At 38.9% G+C, this 17,023-nt stretch overlaps 1 protein-coding gene across 8 annotated transcripts in view; it reads right to left on the reverse strand.

Moving 5' to 3' along the window:
- CBLB (Cbl proto-oncogene B) overlaps positions 1-17,023 on the reverse strand; it is a 251,550-nt gene that overhangs the window by 73,800 nt on the left and 160,727 nt on the right. For all 8 annotated transcript variants that reach the window (XM_036350236.1, XM_036350235.1, XM_036350231.1 and 5 more), the window contains one exon: positions 10,178-10,381. In XM_036350236.1, the coding sequence (XP_036206129.1) occupies positions 10,178-10,381 (204 nt within the window). The remainder of the gene's footprint in view (positions 1-10,177; positions 10,382-17,023) is intronic.

Genomic DNA, 17,023 nt, shown 5'->3' on the forward strand with positions numbered 1-17,023 from the left:
TTTTTACTATATAGGGTAGAGGCCTGGTGCATGGGTGGGTGCCAGCTGGTTTGCCCTGAAGGGTGTCCTCGATCAGGGTGGGGGTGCCCACTGGGGTGCCTGGCCAGCCTGGGTGACGGGATGATGGCTGTTTGCAGCTGGTCACACTCCTTCAGGGTGGGGGTCCCCACTGGGGTGCCTGGCCAGTCTGGGTGAGGAGCTGAGGGCTGTTTTCAGGCTGGGGGTGACTGAAGCTCCCAACCGCTCCTTTTTTTCTTTTTTTTATTCTGGGCCAGCTTTAGCTTTGAGGCTTGGCTCCAGCTCTTAGGCCTCCACTGCTGAAAGTAGGTTTCTGGCCTTTGCTTACAATGTTGCGATCCTGCTGGCTGAAGCCCGGCAGGTTTCTGGGGTTTTGTTTAGCTTCTATGTTTGTTACATAGTTGCTTGCAGCTCAGAGGCCTGCAGCGGCAGGCGGGGAACGTTGGAGTCCTCCGTCACTGAAGCAAGCAAGCCTCATGTTAGTTTCAAGCTGCCTGGCTGCCGGCCGCCATCTTGGCTGACAGTTAATTTGCATATTGCCCTGATTAGCCAATGGGAAGGGTAGCGGTCGTACGCCAATTACCATGTTTCTCTTTTATTAGATAGGATATATATGACACAACTGATAAAAGGACTTTTATTCAAAATATACAAAGAACTCTTAAAACTCAACAATTAAGAAAACTAATACTTGTACTAAAAAGAGGGCCAACGGCCTTAACAGAAACCTCCCAGAAGATATAGAGATGGCAAATAAACATATGAAAAAATGCTACACAGCATGTCATGAGGGAAATATAAATTAAAACAACAATGAGATAACACTGTACATCTTTTTGAATGGCCAAAACCCCAAACACTGACAACGCCAAATGCTGATGAGGATGTGGGACAACAAGAACACGTATTCATTGGTAGTGGAAATGCAAACAGTATAGACACTTTAGAAGACAATTTGGTGGTTTCTTACATACTAAACATACTCTTACCATATAATACAGTAATCATACTCTTTGGTATTTACCTAAAGTAGTTGAATACTTTTGTCCACACAAAAACCTGAACACAGATATTCATCATAATTATTCTTGATTGCCAAAACTTGGCATCATCCAATATACCCTTCAGTAGGTAAATGAATAAATAAAATGTGCTACATCAAAACAATGGAAACTTACCTACTACTAAACTGTCAAGCCATTAAAAGACATGGAAGAATGTTATTGCATATTACTACATTAATGAAGCCAATCTGAGAAGGCTATGTACATACAATTCAAACTATATGACATTATGAAAAAGACAAAACTAGGGAGACAGTAAAAAGATTAATGGTTGAAAAAAAATAAGATTAATGGTTCCTGGGAACTGTGGTGGGGGAGATGAGTAGGCAGAACACAGATTTTTAGGGCAGAGAAAATACTCTGCATGATACTAACAGTGGATATGTATCACTATACATTTGTCCAAACTCATAGAATGAACAACTTCCAAAATGAAATCTAATGTAAACTTCGGACTTTGGATGGTAATGAGGTGCCAACAGAGGTGTGTTAATTATAACAAATGTACTACTTTGGAGGGGGATGTTGATAATGGGGCAGGTTATGCCTGTGTGGGAGCAGGAGGTGTATGAAAAATATCTGTAGGGGCCCCTCAATTTTTTTGCTCCAAAAGCTCTAAAACTGATCTGAAAGTCTTTTCTTTTTAGTTCAATATTTTTTTTTTTAATTTTTAAAATTTACTGGGGTGACATTGGTCAACATGAACATACAGGTATCAGGTGTGGGTTTCTATGTTACAAGATATGTCTATTGCACTGTATACCCACCACCCAAAGTCAAGTCTCCTGTCACTATATATTAGGACTCCCTTCTCCCCGCACCCTTTTCTGCTGGCAACCACCACACTGCTGTTTGTGAAAGTCTTAAAATAAAAACAACACAGAGCAAAACAACCACCAATAACAGAAAATCCTCTATCAAGAGGGAGGGAGGAATTCTGCTGCTTTTCCCCCTGTAGGAAGGAAATGTAGGCAGGCACCTTCCTACTCTTACTAAGAACATGGATGTGTGTTTGTGTAAAGTGATGTTCACTATTTTATCATTCACGTTCCACTAATAACTTCTGGAAATTTTTAGATACCACAATTAGAAGCACTGAAGAACAGGAAAACTGAAGCATACATGGAGAGAGTGACTGGATTAAGAGCTGACTTCTCTTTGAGGTTTGACAGGGAGGCAGTCAATAAAACTGCCAACAGAGTCTACTTTAAAGAACTGCTAACAGCCTCACCAGTAGAATAATCCCAAGGGCACAGTTTCATTAAAATGTGAAACATTGTTAACTACACAGAGGTATACTGCTTCTCCTTGAAGCACCTTTTATGAGAAGGATGTAATCTCCAGGCTCCATAGCCCTGAACATTCTTTAAAGTTTCACATTTTTCTTTAAACATTTCTATGAATTTTACATCCTGATCCAAATATATGTGATTTTAATTTAAATGTCTGGTTCCCCTCTTTTCGTGCAACCTCCCCTTAAATCTTGTAGCAAAATGTAAGCTTTGAGAAGTATGTCATGTTGATTGTAATGGCTTCTTATGCCCTTTGGTTCACTCAGCTGCATAACCAATTTTGAGCAGTCAGGGAAAGGTGACATGTAATTCAGAAATATTTCCATAAAAATGGCTGAAAAACAAGAACATCCTGAGAATTAAGGGGCAGTCACTTAATCGGCCCAGTCACTGAAAAATGCCCTTATGTGAAACCCCTATTGCTACAAAACACCAGGTACAGCTGGTTTAAATAAGCAATTACTATTGAGTTACTACATTAGAGAATACTTAATCAGAAAATAAAATTCTTAAGCTCATGCAAATTATTCAGACCTTAAAATGTAATATCAACTGAGATGTTGGCAACTTTGCATTTTCTCTGAGTTTTAAACATAAAAGATGGTTTCTGAGTACATTATTTTAATGTGACCATGTAATGAAATCATAACTATGTATAGATATTGATACATTAAAAAATTACAACCAACTGCTTGTCAAGCTAATATAGTTTTGGTGTTTGATAAAAGTATCTAAAATTAAAAAAATAAAACTTCCATAAATGTCTCAAAAATACTGTTATTTAATTTTCAGAACTATAACAGTATTTCAGGAGTCTTCAGTAACATTATATAAAAAATTAATGTTAATAACAACTAATACTTAATGTATACTATGTACCAGGACTGTTCCAATGGCTTTACATATATTAATTCATTTAATCTCAACCCTCAGAGGTAGGGTTTCACAGACAAGATCACCAAGGCACGAGGCACAGGGTCAAATAAGCAACACAAAGTGCAATTATTAAGTAGCAAAACTAGAACATGAACCCAGATTTATGGACTCCAGGGACCATAGCTTTAAGAAAAGTACAGTTAGGGACTGTGTCACCCCTGAACACTAAGTAAAAAAACAACATCACCTTTCTCAGTGCCATACTATGCATCATACTGTGCCAATCTCTGACAATGAAAAGAAGAGCTAGGAGCCACTTTGCCCTCCAGGAGCTCGAGGTCCACCAGGAGAGGCCAAGTCAAGTACAAGAGTTCAAGTGCTTGCTTCTCCTAACATATTCAAACTATTTGTGTGGAATATATAACAACTAGAGGCCTGGTGCATGAATTCGTGCACCAATGGGGTCCCTCAGCCTAGCCTGTGGGATCAGGCCAAAACCGGCTCTCCGACATCTCCTGAGGGGTCCCAGATTGCAAGAGGGTGCAGGCCAGGCCAAGAGACCCCACCAGTGCATGATCAGGGCCAGGGAGGGATGCAGGAGGTTGACCAGCTGGGGAGGGAACGTGGGAGGGCTCCAGAGTGTGTCCGGACCGTCTTGCTCAGTCCCAATCAGCTGGAACCCAACAGCAAGCTAACTTACCGAGCATCTGCCCCCTGGTGGTCAGTGCACATTATAGCGAGCAGTTGAGCAGCCTTGGGATATCATTAGCATATTATTCTTTGATTGGTTGAACGGCCGGACAGACGACCACACACTTAGCATATTAGGCTTTTTTATTATATAGGATATCTTCAAGGTCCCCTGTAACATCATGTAGTACTTGGACAAAGCAGTGTTTTGCTTTGTTAATCACATACTAATGATGAAAATGATACTATTTTGTGGGAAGAGCTTTAAGAAAAATCAGTAAACTGAATGCAATTAAATGGCAAACATGAATCTGTGGCTCTGTATTGCTTACTGTCATCCCTGACTGTACCTGTGGGCACAGTGGGAGAAGTGAGGATGACTGGCAGGTGGTCAGCATGATTCTTCTTGGGTGGCATTGATGTTTCACATCTCTGGCCCCACCCACTAAATGCCAGTGGTTTCCCCTGCCCATCAGTTATGGTGAAAACCAAAAATGTCCCACATATTACTGAACACCCTTGGGAGGCAGAACTGCCCTTGTGGAGAATCATGTTCTACACTGTGGATGTTTATTTTGAGTCCTGTATTTCACTGAGGTTATAATCTTTGTCGTTATGGCTCCAGCAAAGGCTCAAGTCCTGCAGTTGGGATCTAAGTCACATTAAAATTACAACACTCTTCTAAAAACACTTCAAAGACACTGATCTGTACACAGAAACTCTCCTCAAGATTAGCAATACTATGATTCCTTCCTTTACCCTTATTATTAGACTAGTAGCCCAGTGCACAAAATTTGTGCACAGGGTTGGGGGGTGTCCCTCAGCCTGGCCTGCACCCTCTCCAATCTGGGACCCCTTGGGGAATGTCCCACAAGGATTGAGCCTAAACCGGCAGCTGGACATCCCCCTCACCATCTGGGACTGATGGCTCCTAACCACTCCCCTGCCTTCTTGCCTGATTGCCCCTAACCACTCTGCATGCCGGCCTGCTTGCCCCCAACTGCCCCCCTGCCAACCTGATCACCCCCAACTGCTCCCCCTGCCAGCCTGCTCGCCCCCAACTGCCCCCCTGCTGGCCTGCTTACCCCCAACTTTCCCCCGCTGGCCTGATTGCCTCCAACTGACCCCCACTGATGGCCTGCTCACCCCCAACTGCCCCCCCCCCACTGGCCTGATCATCCCCAATGCACCCTTCCACCAGCCTGCTCACCCACAACTGCCATCCCATCCTGGCCTGATCACCCACAACTGCCCTCCCGTCTTGGCCCCTAATTTCCTCTACCTCAGCCCCGCAACCATGGCTTTGTACAGAAGAATGTCTGGAAGGTCTCCTGGAAGGTGTCCCAGTCTAATTAGCATATTACCCTTTTATTAGTATAGACTAGAGGCCTGGTGCACGGATTCGTGCACAGGTGGGGTCCCTTCATCTGGCCAATCAGGTCCTCTTGCCAAGAGGGGCCAGCCGGCCAGAGGGAAGGACCATGGGAGGTTGGCTGTGGGAGCGCACTGACCACCAGGAGGCAGCTCCTGTGTTGAGAGTCTGCCCCCTGGTGCTCAGTGTGTGTCATAGCAACTGGTAGGGTTTTATATATATAGATAGAGCCTGATGCACAGGTGGAGGCTGGCTGGTTTGCCCTGAACGGTGTCCCAGATCAGGGTGGGGGTTCCCTTCGGGGGTGGGGCAGCCTGGGCAAGGGACCTGGTGTGGTTTTCAGGCTGGCCACACTCCTATTGGGGTGGGGGTCCCCGCTGGTGATGGTGCCAGCCTGGACGAGGGGCTGGGGCAGTTTGCATGCCAGCCACACCCCCATGGGGTGAGGGTCCACGCTGGAGGGGGCATGGCCAGCCTGGGTGAGGGGCTGATGGCTGTTTGCAGGCTGGCCATGCCCCCCAGTGGGGACCCTCACCCAAGGGGGCGTGGCCAGCTTGGGTAAGGGGCTGAGGGCCGTTTTCAGGCTGGCCATGCCCCCCACTGGGGACCCTAACCCTGATGGTGGTGGCCAGCCTGGGTGAGGGGCTGAGGGCCATTTGCAGGCCCCTCCCTCGGCTGCTGGCCTGGGTGATCCAAGCCTCCTGCGCACTTAGGCCGGCTCCATGGCTGCTGCCCACAGGCCCCTCCTTTGGCGGCTGGCCCAGGTGGGTGGGAAACTTGGCTTCCTCTGTCGCCAGGGGTGACCCAAGCCTCCCACCCGCTCTAGCTGGCTCTGTGGCCGCCTCCATCTTTGTCCCGCTAATTTGCATACTCCTGATTGGCTGGTGGGCATCACAAAGTGATGGTCAATTTACATATTTCTCTTTTATTAGTATAGAAAAAGCAAGAATTGGGTGATATGTTAAGTTTTTAATTAGTAATATGTTTTAATTGACGACAGCAACGTTAAGAGAATTAAATAAAACTACAAGACAAATAATTTCCTTGATCTATGGTCACACCAATTTTTGTTCTTTTATGGCAAAAATCATTTCTATTTTAAATACTGTTTTAAAAAATATAATGTTTAAAACCAAATGAATTAATCTGGGTTCATATACTAATTCAGTCTGTCAATATTTTTATTATGTATGAAAATCTTTATTTTGCTTATAATTTTATGTATTTGGTGAATAATAATACATTATATCAACATAATTACTAAGGAAATATTAAGACTCCCCTTTACACCCTTGGAAAAATGAAACAAAATTCTGACTAGCAACAGACACCTTTTCTAAGCTCTGATCTCCCTGAAGTCAGAGAGAAGGATGTGATCCTACCAATCATGCCCTGGAATTCCTTTGAGGGCTCACATCAGATCCAATTATCCTAGAAATTCTGACACTTCAAGGACACAGGCAATGGTACAACTTGAAGCTAAATCTAAAACATGTTCCAGTTAAAATCATAAAACAGCCTATACCAAGGAAGGCGACCAATACACTGTATTATATAAGTTCTATTTGCATCTGTAAAATTAGCATTATGATATACATTTATAATAATACAATCTATATGTTTAGTATGCTACTATTTATAAACTCTGGCAGTGGAATGGGATCTCACCAAGGTAACAGTAATATACAAACAGCTCCAGTCCACTATGATATGATGGAAGCATTACTATTTTTTTTTATATGTTGATTGATTCTAGAGAGTATGAGAGATGATAGAGATAGAGATAGAGATAGAGATAGATCGACTTGTTCTACTTATGCATTCATTGGTTGCTTCTTGTATGTGGCCTGACTGGATAGAACCTGCAACCTTGCCATATTAGAATGATGCTGTAACCAACTGAGTAAACCAGCCAGAAAAAAATCATTACTAATTTAAAGATTGCAGTATGCTTAAGATAGGCAAAAAGAGCCCACAATATAGTCATCTACCTATTCATAAAAGAAGAGAAAGATAAGATGAGAATTTGAAAAAGCAGATAAAAAAATGAATTGTTTTCCTGGACAATGATTGTAGTTACTCTTGGAGCTGAGAAAATAAAATAGTTTTAAAATGAATAAGTGAATGAGGCAACAGAAAGATTAAATAAACATAGAGAAGGAAAATTCTGGCAGAAGAGCTATGATGTCAAAATGACTGTGTTATATTTGTTTATAATCTCAGCTGTATGACAGAACTGGATAAAACTTACAATTTGATGTATTGTACTTATATATTCAGATTGGAACAAAGATAAGAAGATGTATAGATCAGGTCACTGGCCTCAAAGAAGATTTAGTAAATATTCACTGAGTGTGTTTAGGTGCCAGGGACACAAAGGTAGTAAGATACTGGCCCTGGCCTTAAGAATTAAGTCTCCTAGAGAAGACAGTCCTCTAAATAAAACACTAACAATTCAGTACTTCTACTGAAATGGAAGTACATATAGCATGTTATGGGAGCATAGGTTCAGCAACCTTTTTGCCAGTTATTCAGAAATAACTGATGCTTTTATCTACATTAATATTTAGGTTTTACTAAGTGGCAGCGATTTATGAAATATTATAAAATCCAGTCTGTTTAATTGACTAGAAGCGGATCAGTGCACAGAAAGGCATTACATTGAAATATGATTCCTCAACCTAAAAAGAAATAATTACAAGTTCCTTAAACTTCTCCAATATCTAACTGCTATAGGGATGTATAGAAATAATTGGCTGCAATGAAAGCTCTTACTCAATGACACTATTGACTGTCAAATAAGCCACTGAATTGGTAGTTTTGGGACAATAATGTCTGAAAGTACCATTCTCTTTTCCGCATAAACTAAAGAGGAGATTAATGTAAAAATTCACTCAGCTCCCTTGCCAGAGAGCTCGCAGGTACGTAGGGAGAACCAAACATGCATGGCCGAGACAGTGCTAAAGAGGTAGGGAAAACCACTCAAGCCACCTTCAGCATTCTGTTCATTTCACGTTACCAGTGACTCTTTTCACTAGCCAGGGCACCTCCTGAAACAGAGCTCAAGCTTCAACTTGTTCAATGGGAAATAGGCCCAGAATGCAACTTTTCCCAAAATCCTACATGGCAAATACCGTTTCCTCCCAAGCAGTAAAGGGTACAAAATTCTTAAAAGAATTGCTCTTAAGACCTCCCCTGACATGAATCACTGAAAGAAGAAAATCCATTTAGTAAAGAAGATTGAAATGCCCTTTTTCTAGCTAGAAAACATTATCATCTAAGTCACCTGGACTACTTGACCTGTTGTTTGCTTCTAAAACACTTTTGTATCATTCCCTATTATCTGTGCATTCAATAAACATTCTTTAAATGCTTACAAGTGCCCTAGGCCTGGGGACTATATCTTAAGAGCCAGATAGTGAATATTTTAGGCTTTGCAAGTCAAGGAAATTATGTAGGTACTTGTAAAATCATTTAAATATATAACCATTTAAAATGTAAAATCATTCTTAGCTCACAGAAAACCAAACAAAAATAGGCCATAGTCTGCTGATTCGAGTGCTAAATCACAGTCATATATCCAGACAAAACTAAGATCATTAGGTTATTAAATTTAAATGAAATGTACTTTGCACCAAGACCTAGTTTCTTCCAGTAAAGCCTGTAGGTATGATCTAATGAAACTCTGTCCAACAGAATTATCTATTGGATACTTCTATTATATGTACCTTCATTAGATACTTCAATACCTATATAAAATGTTCTATTTCTGTCAGGTTTAATACAGTAGCCATAATGCAAGTGGCCACTAAGCATTTAAAATATGTCAAGTGTGTCTGAGGAATGAAATTTTAAAATTTTAATTATTTTAAATTTGCATTTGAATAGCCATTTATGTTCTCTGCTTCAAGTGATTTCCTACCAGAAAGAGATGCATATGGCAAATACAACTTGATGCCATTTCACATTATCAGCACTCCACCCTGGCAAATAGGTTTCCTGTTACCTGCCAAATCCTAATGAATTGTAGTGGAGGTCCCACAGGCTGTGTAGGCCAAGTATGAATACAGCAGGGAAGAGGGCCATGATTGATTAGCCATGCCTGCCATGAGTTGGCGGGCACCTTCATATGGTATTTGCAGGCTCTTTAATACCACTCATTGCCATTTCACTGACATTGAGAGCACAGAAGTTCTGAATATAATCTGAAATTCATGCATCTACTGTACAGAAACTAGCTTGATATCTAGAGTCTAGCTCTCTTGGTCATTCTATTTCTAGTTTGTAAATTACTCAACTGGCATTCTGGTTTATTGACTAGTCTCTGGTGAGCTTGGTAAACTCCAACTAGTAGCATCCATTCTCAGTGAACTAACAAAGTCAATTTTGTGAGTCAGCAACAGTGAACCACAGTCATGGTAAATGCACAAAGGTAAATCTTATGTGACCTCTTAGTAGCCAACAGAAGGCTGACTTTCCTGGGAAGAAAAGAACTTTATTGGACACTTCTTTTAGACTTCAACAAAGACTAATTTTAATCAGTTTCATCATTTCCAATTTTAATAACTTTATTTCTTAATGTTTATTCACATTCTGCTGTTACCAGTCTTAGCTATTGTATAGTTCTATATGAAAGCTCTCACCATCTCTCATTTTGAGTTATTACCAGTGAGAATGTAGTTTGAGTCCACAGTTCTTTCACATCCTATGAATTCATCATCCTGTCAACATACCTTGTATCTTCACCTTCCTTTTGATGCCTGAATCTTTCTTTCCAAAACACAGTCACACTGCATCTGTAACACCATCATATCTTTTTCATGCCCACAAACCACCCTAATTAAATCTATGTTTTCCAGTTTTACCTTTCGAACATTTGCCAACCGATTCATCATCAAGGACTCCTCTCGGTCATCGTCATCATCCAAGTCCAGCATCGGCATTCCAAAGGGGTCCATAATGCCGCAGCACCGGGAGCCTTCGTCTCTTGGATCAAACGGGTCCACAATTATGGGCTCCGTTCCTTTTATTTCACAGCGACAGAAGGGGCAGCCCTGGCCATCTGACTCCTGAACAAACACATAAAATGTGCTGATTGGTCTTTGTTTAAATAAAACAGTACTGGGAGGAACCAAAGTTTTATAAGTATAAAACAAAGTTGCAAAAAAAGATATTTTAGGCTAGTCAGTGGGGGTAGGGGAAGCAGTAGTGGAATAGAACAAAAAGCCAAAATATGATAAATTTACAGTATTTCTAATTTCAAACTTTTAAAGAAAAATTCCGTTTTTAAAAAAGTTTGCTTTGCCAAAGAAAAGGAACCTAATCTAATTTTCCTGAATCTTCACTAATAATTTTAATGTATCAAAACTTTAGTGCTGCAGAAAACAAGAAGTTGAATCATGTCCCTCTTTAAAAGGCACTAATACTAAACATTTTATAAAAAGAACATTTTTTACAAAAGTTCATTATAAATAAAATAATAAGAACTATAAGAATAATCCATTTTAAAATCCATTCTGGAAAAATTCCTGTGCATAAAACTATGGCTAAATATTGCCACTTTAATTGCCTCAGTCTTTTAAAAACTTGATTTATAAGTAATCAGTGGGAAAAATAAAGTAAATCTACATTCAGAAGCCATAATCTGTCCTAAGAGCCCGCATCCTGGCACAGCTCATATGGAAAATAACACTATGTGACATAGCAAGCTTTGCCCCTCATCTTTTAAACTAGATACTACAAAAAGATTTGTACAAATACTTTTGGGACATAAATTTATTATTGGTAATTAATAAAGGTTTTATTCAAAGTCTCCCAATTCCATTTCTCAACACTAACTGCCCTCAGAATTCTCAATTAGCAGGAAAATAGGACAAGACTTTTCTCTTGCTCTGTTGATTACGCTGCTTCATAAAGATAGATGGTGTCCAGCTGGTGTATGGCTTAGTGGTTGAGTGTCAACCTATGAAACAGAAGGTCATGGTTCGATTCCCAGTTAAGACACATGCCCAGGTTGTGGGCTTGATCCCCAGTAGGGGGTGTGCTGAAGGCAGCTCATCAATGATTTTCATCATTGATGTTTCTATCTCTCTCCCTCTCCCTTCCTCTCTGAAATCAATAAAAATATACATAAAAAAGGAAGATAGATGGTATACTATATTCACCACTATATTTTTGTTTCTGCATTTTACCATGAATTTAGCAGTGTTTCATTTAAGAAAAAATAAAAGTCATAAAATCATTGAAAGGCAGAAATGGGATGAATCAGAACCATTTTAGAGAGAAGGGATGCAAAGGAAACTGACATCTTTAAAGAAACCATTCCGTACTTAATTCAAGACTGCCCCACCCCCTTAGTATGATGGGAAACTGGTGATCTACCTGCCCTACAGTGACACACTGACTAACTGTGGAATAACACTCTCACTCTCCTCTCACAGGACAATGACTGAACAACCCCTCTATGGTAGGTAGGTAGTTCTTTCCCAATTGTCACTCAGATCAGCAAACTGAACATCTACATTGCCAAAGAAATTATCAAAGGAACACATACAAACAAACACTCTTTGGGTTTGTTAATGAGAAGAAATTGCAACATTCCCTTACTTAGAATGGTAAAATAGTTGAAACAAAGTGGTGAAAAAAAATATATAGACATGCTAATACATATTTAAGTTGCCTCAAAGCCCACCATGAGCACATGTGACGTTAATTCCACACATGCTCAGGTGGGCTTTGAGGCAACTTAAATATTTGCTCCACATTTTATGATTGATAAAATTGAAAATACCTTAACCTGATATTTTCTAGCACAGGAGTAAATATTTAAGCAAAATTAAACCTTTCAATAAAAAGAACATTAAATTTAAGTACACATTGAATATATGTTGTCATCTGGGTAAATCCCCTTATTATAAAAGTCAAAAGGGATCTATATTGTGTGCCACTCCTGGAATTTTCTTACAGATCTGCATAAAATAATTTCAAAAAGGTTGTCCTAAAATAAGAGCAGGATGTGAAAGAGCTGATGTTCCCTGTGTCTTTGCTGTATGAAGGATGGAAAACAGTACTCTAGGCTGTAAGTGGACACTTCACTCATTCATTCATTGAAAAAAATATTAGAGAAAGATTTAAACATATACAAAAGAAGAGAGAAAGTATAATGAATCCGTATGAATCCATTATCAATTCACCCAATCCTGATTCACCTGTACTTTTGCTTGCTTCCTCCACTCTTGGATTACTTTGAAGCATATCCTACACATTACATAAATTCATCTGTAAATGTTTTAGTCTGTATTATCTACAAACAGAAAATCTTTTAAGGTCTAACTACAATATAATTATTACTAAAAATTACTCCACTCAATCTAAAACATTAAAGTCATACTATTTTAAGTGCATTCCCGAGAATGTGTGAGCCACTATTCTCAGCTCCAAAGGCTTCTCTTAGAACCTTCAAGGTCAATTTGCATGTTGTTTTGGTTAAAAATGATTTACAGTTTGTCATCTATTTCCAAACAAAGGGTGACTGCAAAGATTAAGTTTGGAACGGGAAGGGCTGAAAGGCAATAACAACTTGATGATAAAAGAAAAAGACTGGGACCAGTTAATCTAAAACCCAATTTAGGTTTTACTTCATCTCTCCAACCTGAAATGCTATACAAATCACTGATGTGTGTTAGAGTGGCTGTTTTATGTATATACCACAAAAGATATGTTCAGCTTTATCTTTGTTGAGAGTTAATATTATTCACTAGATCAAAACAACAGCTGCAATGTACATCCTTTTTGATTTGCAAACAGATCGCGCTAAATGTGTCTCCCTAGTGGTATTTACTGTAACAGGACTTCACTCACCCTCTTTCTCTGTAAACTGACTACTGTCATATGCAAATTACGTTCCACCATAAATTCTCAAATGCCACCTTGGTGCTCTGCCCTGGTTTCTGTTAAATAGTTGATTGACTACCCATGAGGGATGTCTTCCACAGGCATATAATAACTCATCAGCTTGGGCATCAATAATTAAAATAATGTTTCTGTCAACATATAGTTAATGCAAGATCAAGAAGCATATGTTAAACAAAAAGAAAGACCAATAAATAACTCCTTTTCTAGCCTCCAACATATTAACATTCTGAGAATGTTAAGAGGAAGTACTTGGGACTCCACCATTCTAATTGACTCAGTAGATTTCACTTCCTCAAATACCTCCAAAACAAAAGATAGAGAAGTTATCAGGAGTACTAAGCTCATCTGAAATTTAACTATGTAATATGCTCATAATAAAATCATTCAGATATATGCCAACCATTAATACCATAAATCAGCGATTTCCAACTGGTCTGCCACAAAAATATTTAAAACATGCAATACCTGACTATTTAGTCAGGGGCACTGACCTCTTTTCCCTTAGATTGTCAAAATAATGACAACATCTAAGACAACAAGCGGCATTTGGCATGAATGAATAAAAATTATACAAGTTTTTCTTTTGTCAGATCAGCAAAAAGTATATATTTGATGTGCCACAGAATTTTAGTAATTAGTTTATGTATATCAGGAGATGGAGATGAAAAAGGTTGAAAATCACTGCTATAATTATATTAAATATAAATATAACTTTAGGTAACCTGAGAACAAATCAACATTGACAAAAAATAGGAAAAAAATTATTTCCCTCCCAAATTTACCATTCCTTAATAACATCTTATTTAAAAATATTAATAAATGCTACCAGAGACATCTCATTATCATCATGTCAGTTACCTTCCATATCCTTTCTGTTTTAAATACTGTTCAGATGGATTTTATCTCTCCAATAAGTACTTTCTTTCATTTTTTACAATAAACATTATATGTAGTACAATTTATTTGCTCTCAGGATCATTAGTTGAGGATACATTTTAAGATCAAGCACTTCATACCTTCACATATATACAATATATGGAAGGCCTGAGAGGATACATAGGACTTCATGAGTCTCGTGTTAATGTGTGTTTTATGTTTTTACTGTGTGTGTGTAGTTTCTGTATAGTCTAATTTACATTACCTTGTTATACTTCAGGTAGATTTAGAGTTCCCATAAATCTTTTTTCTAAACATGGAACAATTAGAAATAAATAGATAACTAGATAGATAGAGAGATAGATAGATACATTGAAAGTAAATTGGGTCCATACTAAGCATTTTCAGAGCATAATATTTCCCACAAAAACTCAATAACTTCTTGTTAAAAGAATAAATAAAAGAATGAATGAAGATTGTTAATAGTAATCTTAGAGTAAATAACCCAGGGTTGGAGAGATCTTCAGTTTAGTGCTCTTTTGTGATGGGCAAGGGAGAAGACATTGGTGAATCTAGACTTAGAACTTCTAGTTTTAATTTGGGAGGCTCATGAAAACAGTGAATCAGAAAAGGAATACAGACTTTCTGAATCAGAACAATTGGATTGGAATACTACACCCTCCAATTGCAGCTATGTGACACTGGATAAACCATTTCATCTTATTTGTACAGTGTGAGAGAATGTATGTTTTAAGGAACATCTTAAAGATAAAGCAAGATAAATTATTTCAAAGCTTTCCAAAGTGCTATGTGAATTCCAGTTGGTATCTATATATATATACAAGCCTAAGCAACCAGACCACTGGAATGACCGCAAAGACTGGAACCACTGGTTGCTATAATGCACACTGCGGTGGCCAACTGGCCCGATCTAGGCCCCCCACCCCGATCGGGGGTGGGGACAGCCAGCCAACCGCACATGGCCCCACCCCCGGCCAGCCCCAATCAGGGTGGGCTGGCACAGGGCCTCTAGTAATTACTATAAAAACAGTCTCAATAACAAAGAATATAGTAAGATAACTGAGAAAACATCTTAGCATCTAAAAGAAGTTCATAAGAATCCCATTTTGAAATGAATGAATTTAAAAACTGCAGGTCCTGGTCAGGTAACTCAGCTGGTTAGAGAGTTGTCCCGATAGCCAAGGTTTCAGGTTCAATCTCTCCTGGTCACGGCACATGAATGCACAAATAAGTGGAACAACATATTAATGTTTCTCTTTCTCTCCCTCTCTCCCTGCTTTTTCTAAAATCAATAAAATAAATAAAAATTGCAGAATTATCAGTGTATATAAAGTATTAATCAGAAATATGAAATATCTTCATAAAGTGATACCATCAGTTACTATATTAGGAAATAATAACTAAAATTGCAGGCACTATTGTAAGCACTATCCACATATTAACTCATAAAATCCTGAGATAGGTAAAATTATTCACATATTACCAATAAGAAAATGGAGAGTTTACATAATTTGAGGAAGGTCACACAGTTCAGCAGTACTGAATAAGAAATTATATCCCAGAAGTCTGTTTTAAGATCCTAATCTTTTATCACTATGATATCACTATATGATATTATAATATCAGAATGTTACCTCAGGTTCATAGCCTATGTTAAAATAAAGTTTAAAAATAGCTGCCTACTACTGATCATTCAAAAATGAAAAAAAAGTATTTTGTTCAAGTTGCAAGTTTCAAATGAAAGAAACTACTATAATCAATAAATATTCTGTATTCTCTAACTCAGTGGTTCTCAACCTTCTGGCCCTTTAAATAAATACAGTTCCTCATGTTGTGACCCAACCATAAAATTATTTTCGTTGCTACTTCATAAATGTACTGTTGCTACTGTTATGAATTGTAATGTAAATATCTGATATGCAGGATGGTCTTAGGCAACCCCTGTGAAAGGGTCGTTTGACCACCAAAGGGGTCGCGATCCACAGGTTGAGAACTGCTGCTCTAACTGAAAAGTTTCAACTTTTAATATGAAGATGCAAACTTTGTTGTAGTAATTATAATATTCCTTGAGATATATATTTTTACATAGTAAGAGCTTTTTTGGAAATATTTATTGCTAGAATCAAATTTAAAACTTCAATGCATGAAGCTTATGAGAGTTGGCATCTGAAAGCATTTTATTTAATGGAACCAACTTTTAAAACACCTATCAGAGGCTCTACTTAGAGGCAACTGAAAATGTTTCTAAAGTGCCAATATCTGCTACTGTACAGCAAGGCACAGCATAATACAGTGAGTGTCTATTTACTGTAGTCATTAGATTCAGAGACAAGCATCTGTCTATCAAATTTAATTTATTTATATTGGTCTCATGCCTTTCATTCCTGTCATCTATAGAATTATAACTGTAGTTCATGACATCAATATAACATTTTTGGACAACTCAAGTAGCCCTACGTTAATCCTAAAGTAAAAGAGGAGCTCCAACTTTTTATCAAATACAAAAAGACACAACATGTAATCAAAGACATAAATACCGATTTATAACAGTCTTAAAGTAGGTATTATTTGCAGTACCAAGGTTACAAAATTTCACTAGAAATTTCACTAGAAATTGGCTGCTTTTGAAGATACAATAAAAAATTATTTCTTACTAGAGGCCCAGTGCATGAATTTGTGCACCAGTGGGGTACTTGACCTGGCCTGCGGGCTTTCTGACATCCCCCAAGGGGTCCTGGATTGAGAGAGGGCACAGGCCAGGCCAAGGGACCCCATTGGTGCAGGGTCAGGGCTGGGGAGGGATGCGGGAGGTTGACCAGCTGGGGAGGGACCACAGGAGGGCTCCAGGGTGTGTCTGGCCCATCTCGTTCAGTCACGATCAGCCAGACCCCAGCAGCAAG

The sequence above is a fragment of the Myotis myotis genome, unplaced genomic scaffold, assembly GCF_014108235.1.
Source record: "Myotis myotis isolate mMyoMyo1 unplaced genomic scaffold, mMyoMyo1.p scaffold_m19_p_2, whole genome shotgun sequence".
NCBI classification, from domain to species: domain Eukaryota; kingdom Metazoa; phylum Chordata; class Mammalia; order Chiroptera; family Vespertilionidae; genus Myotis; species Myotis myotis.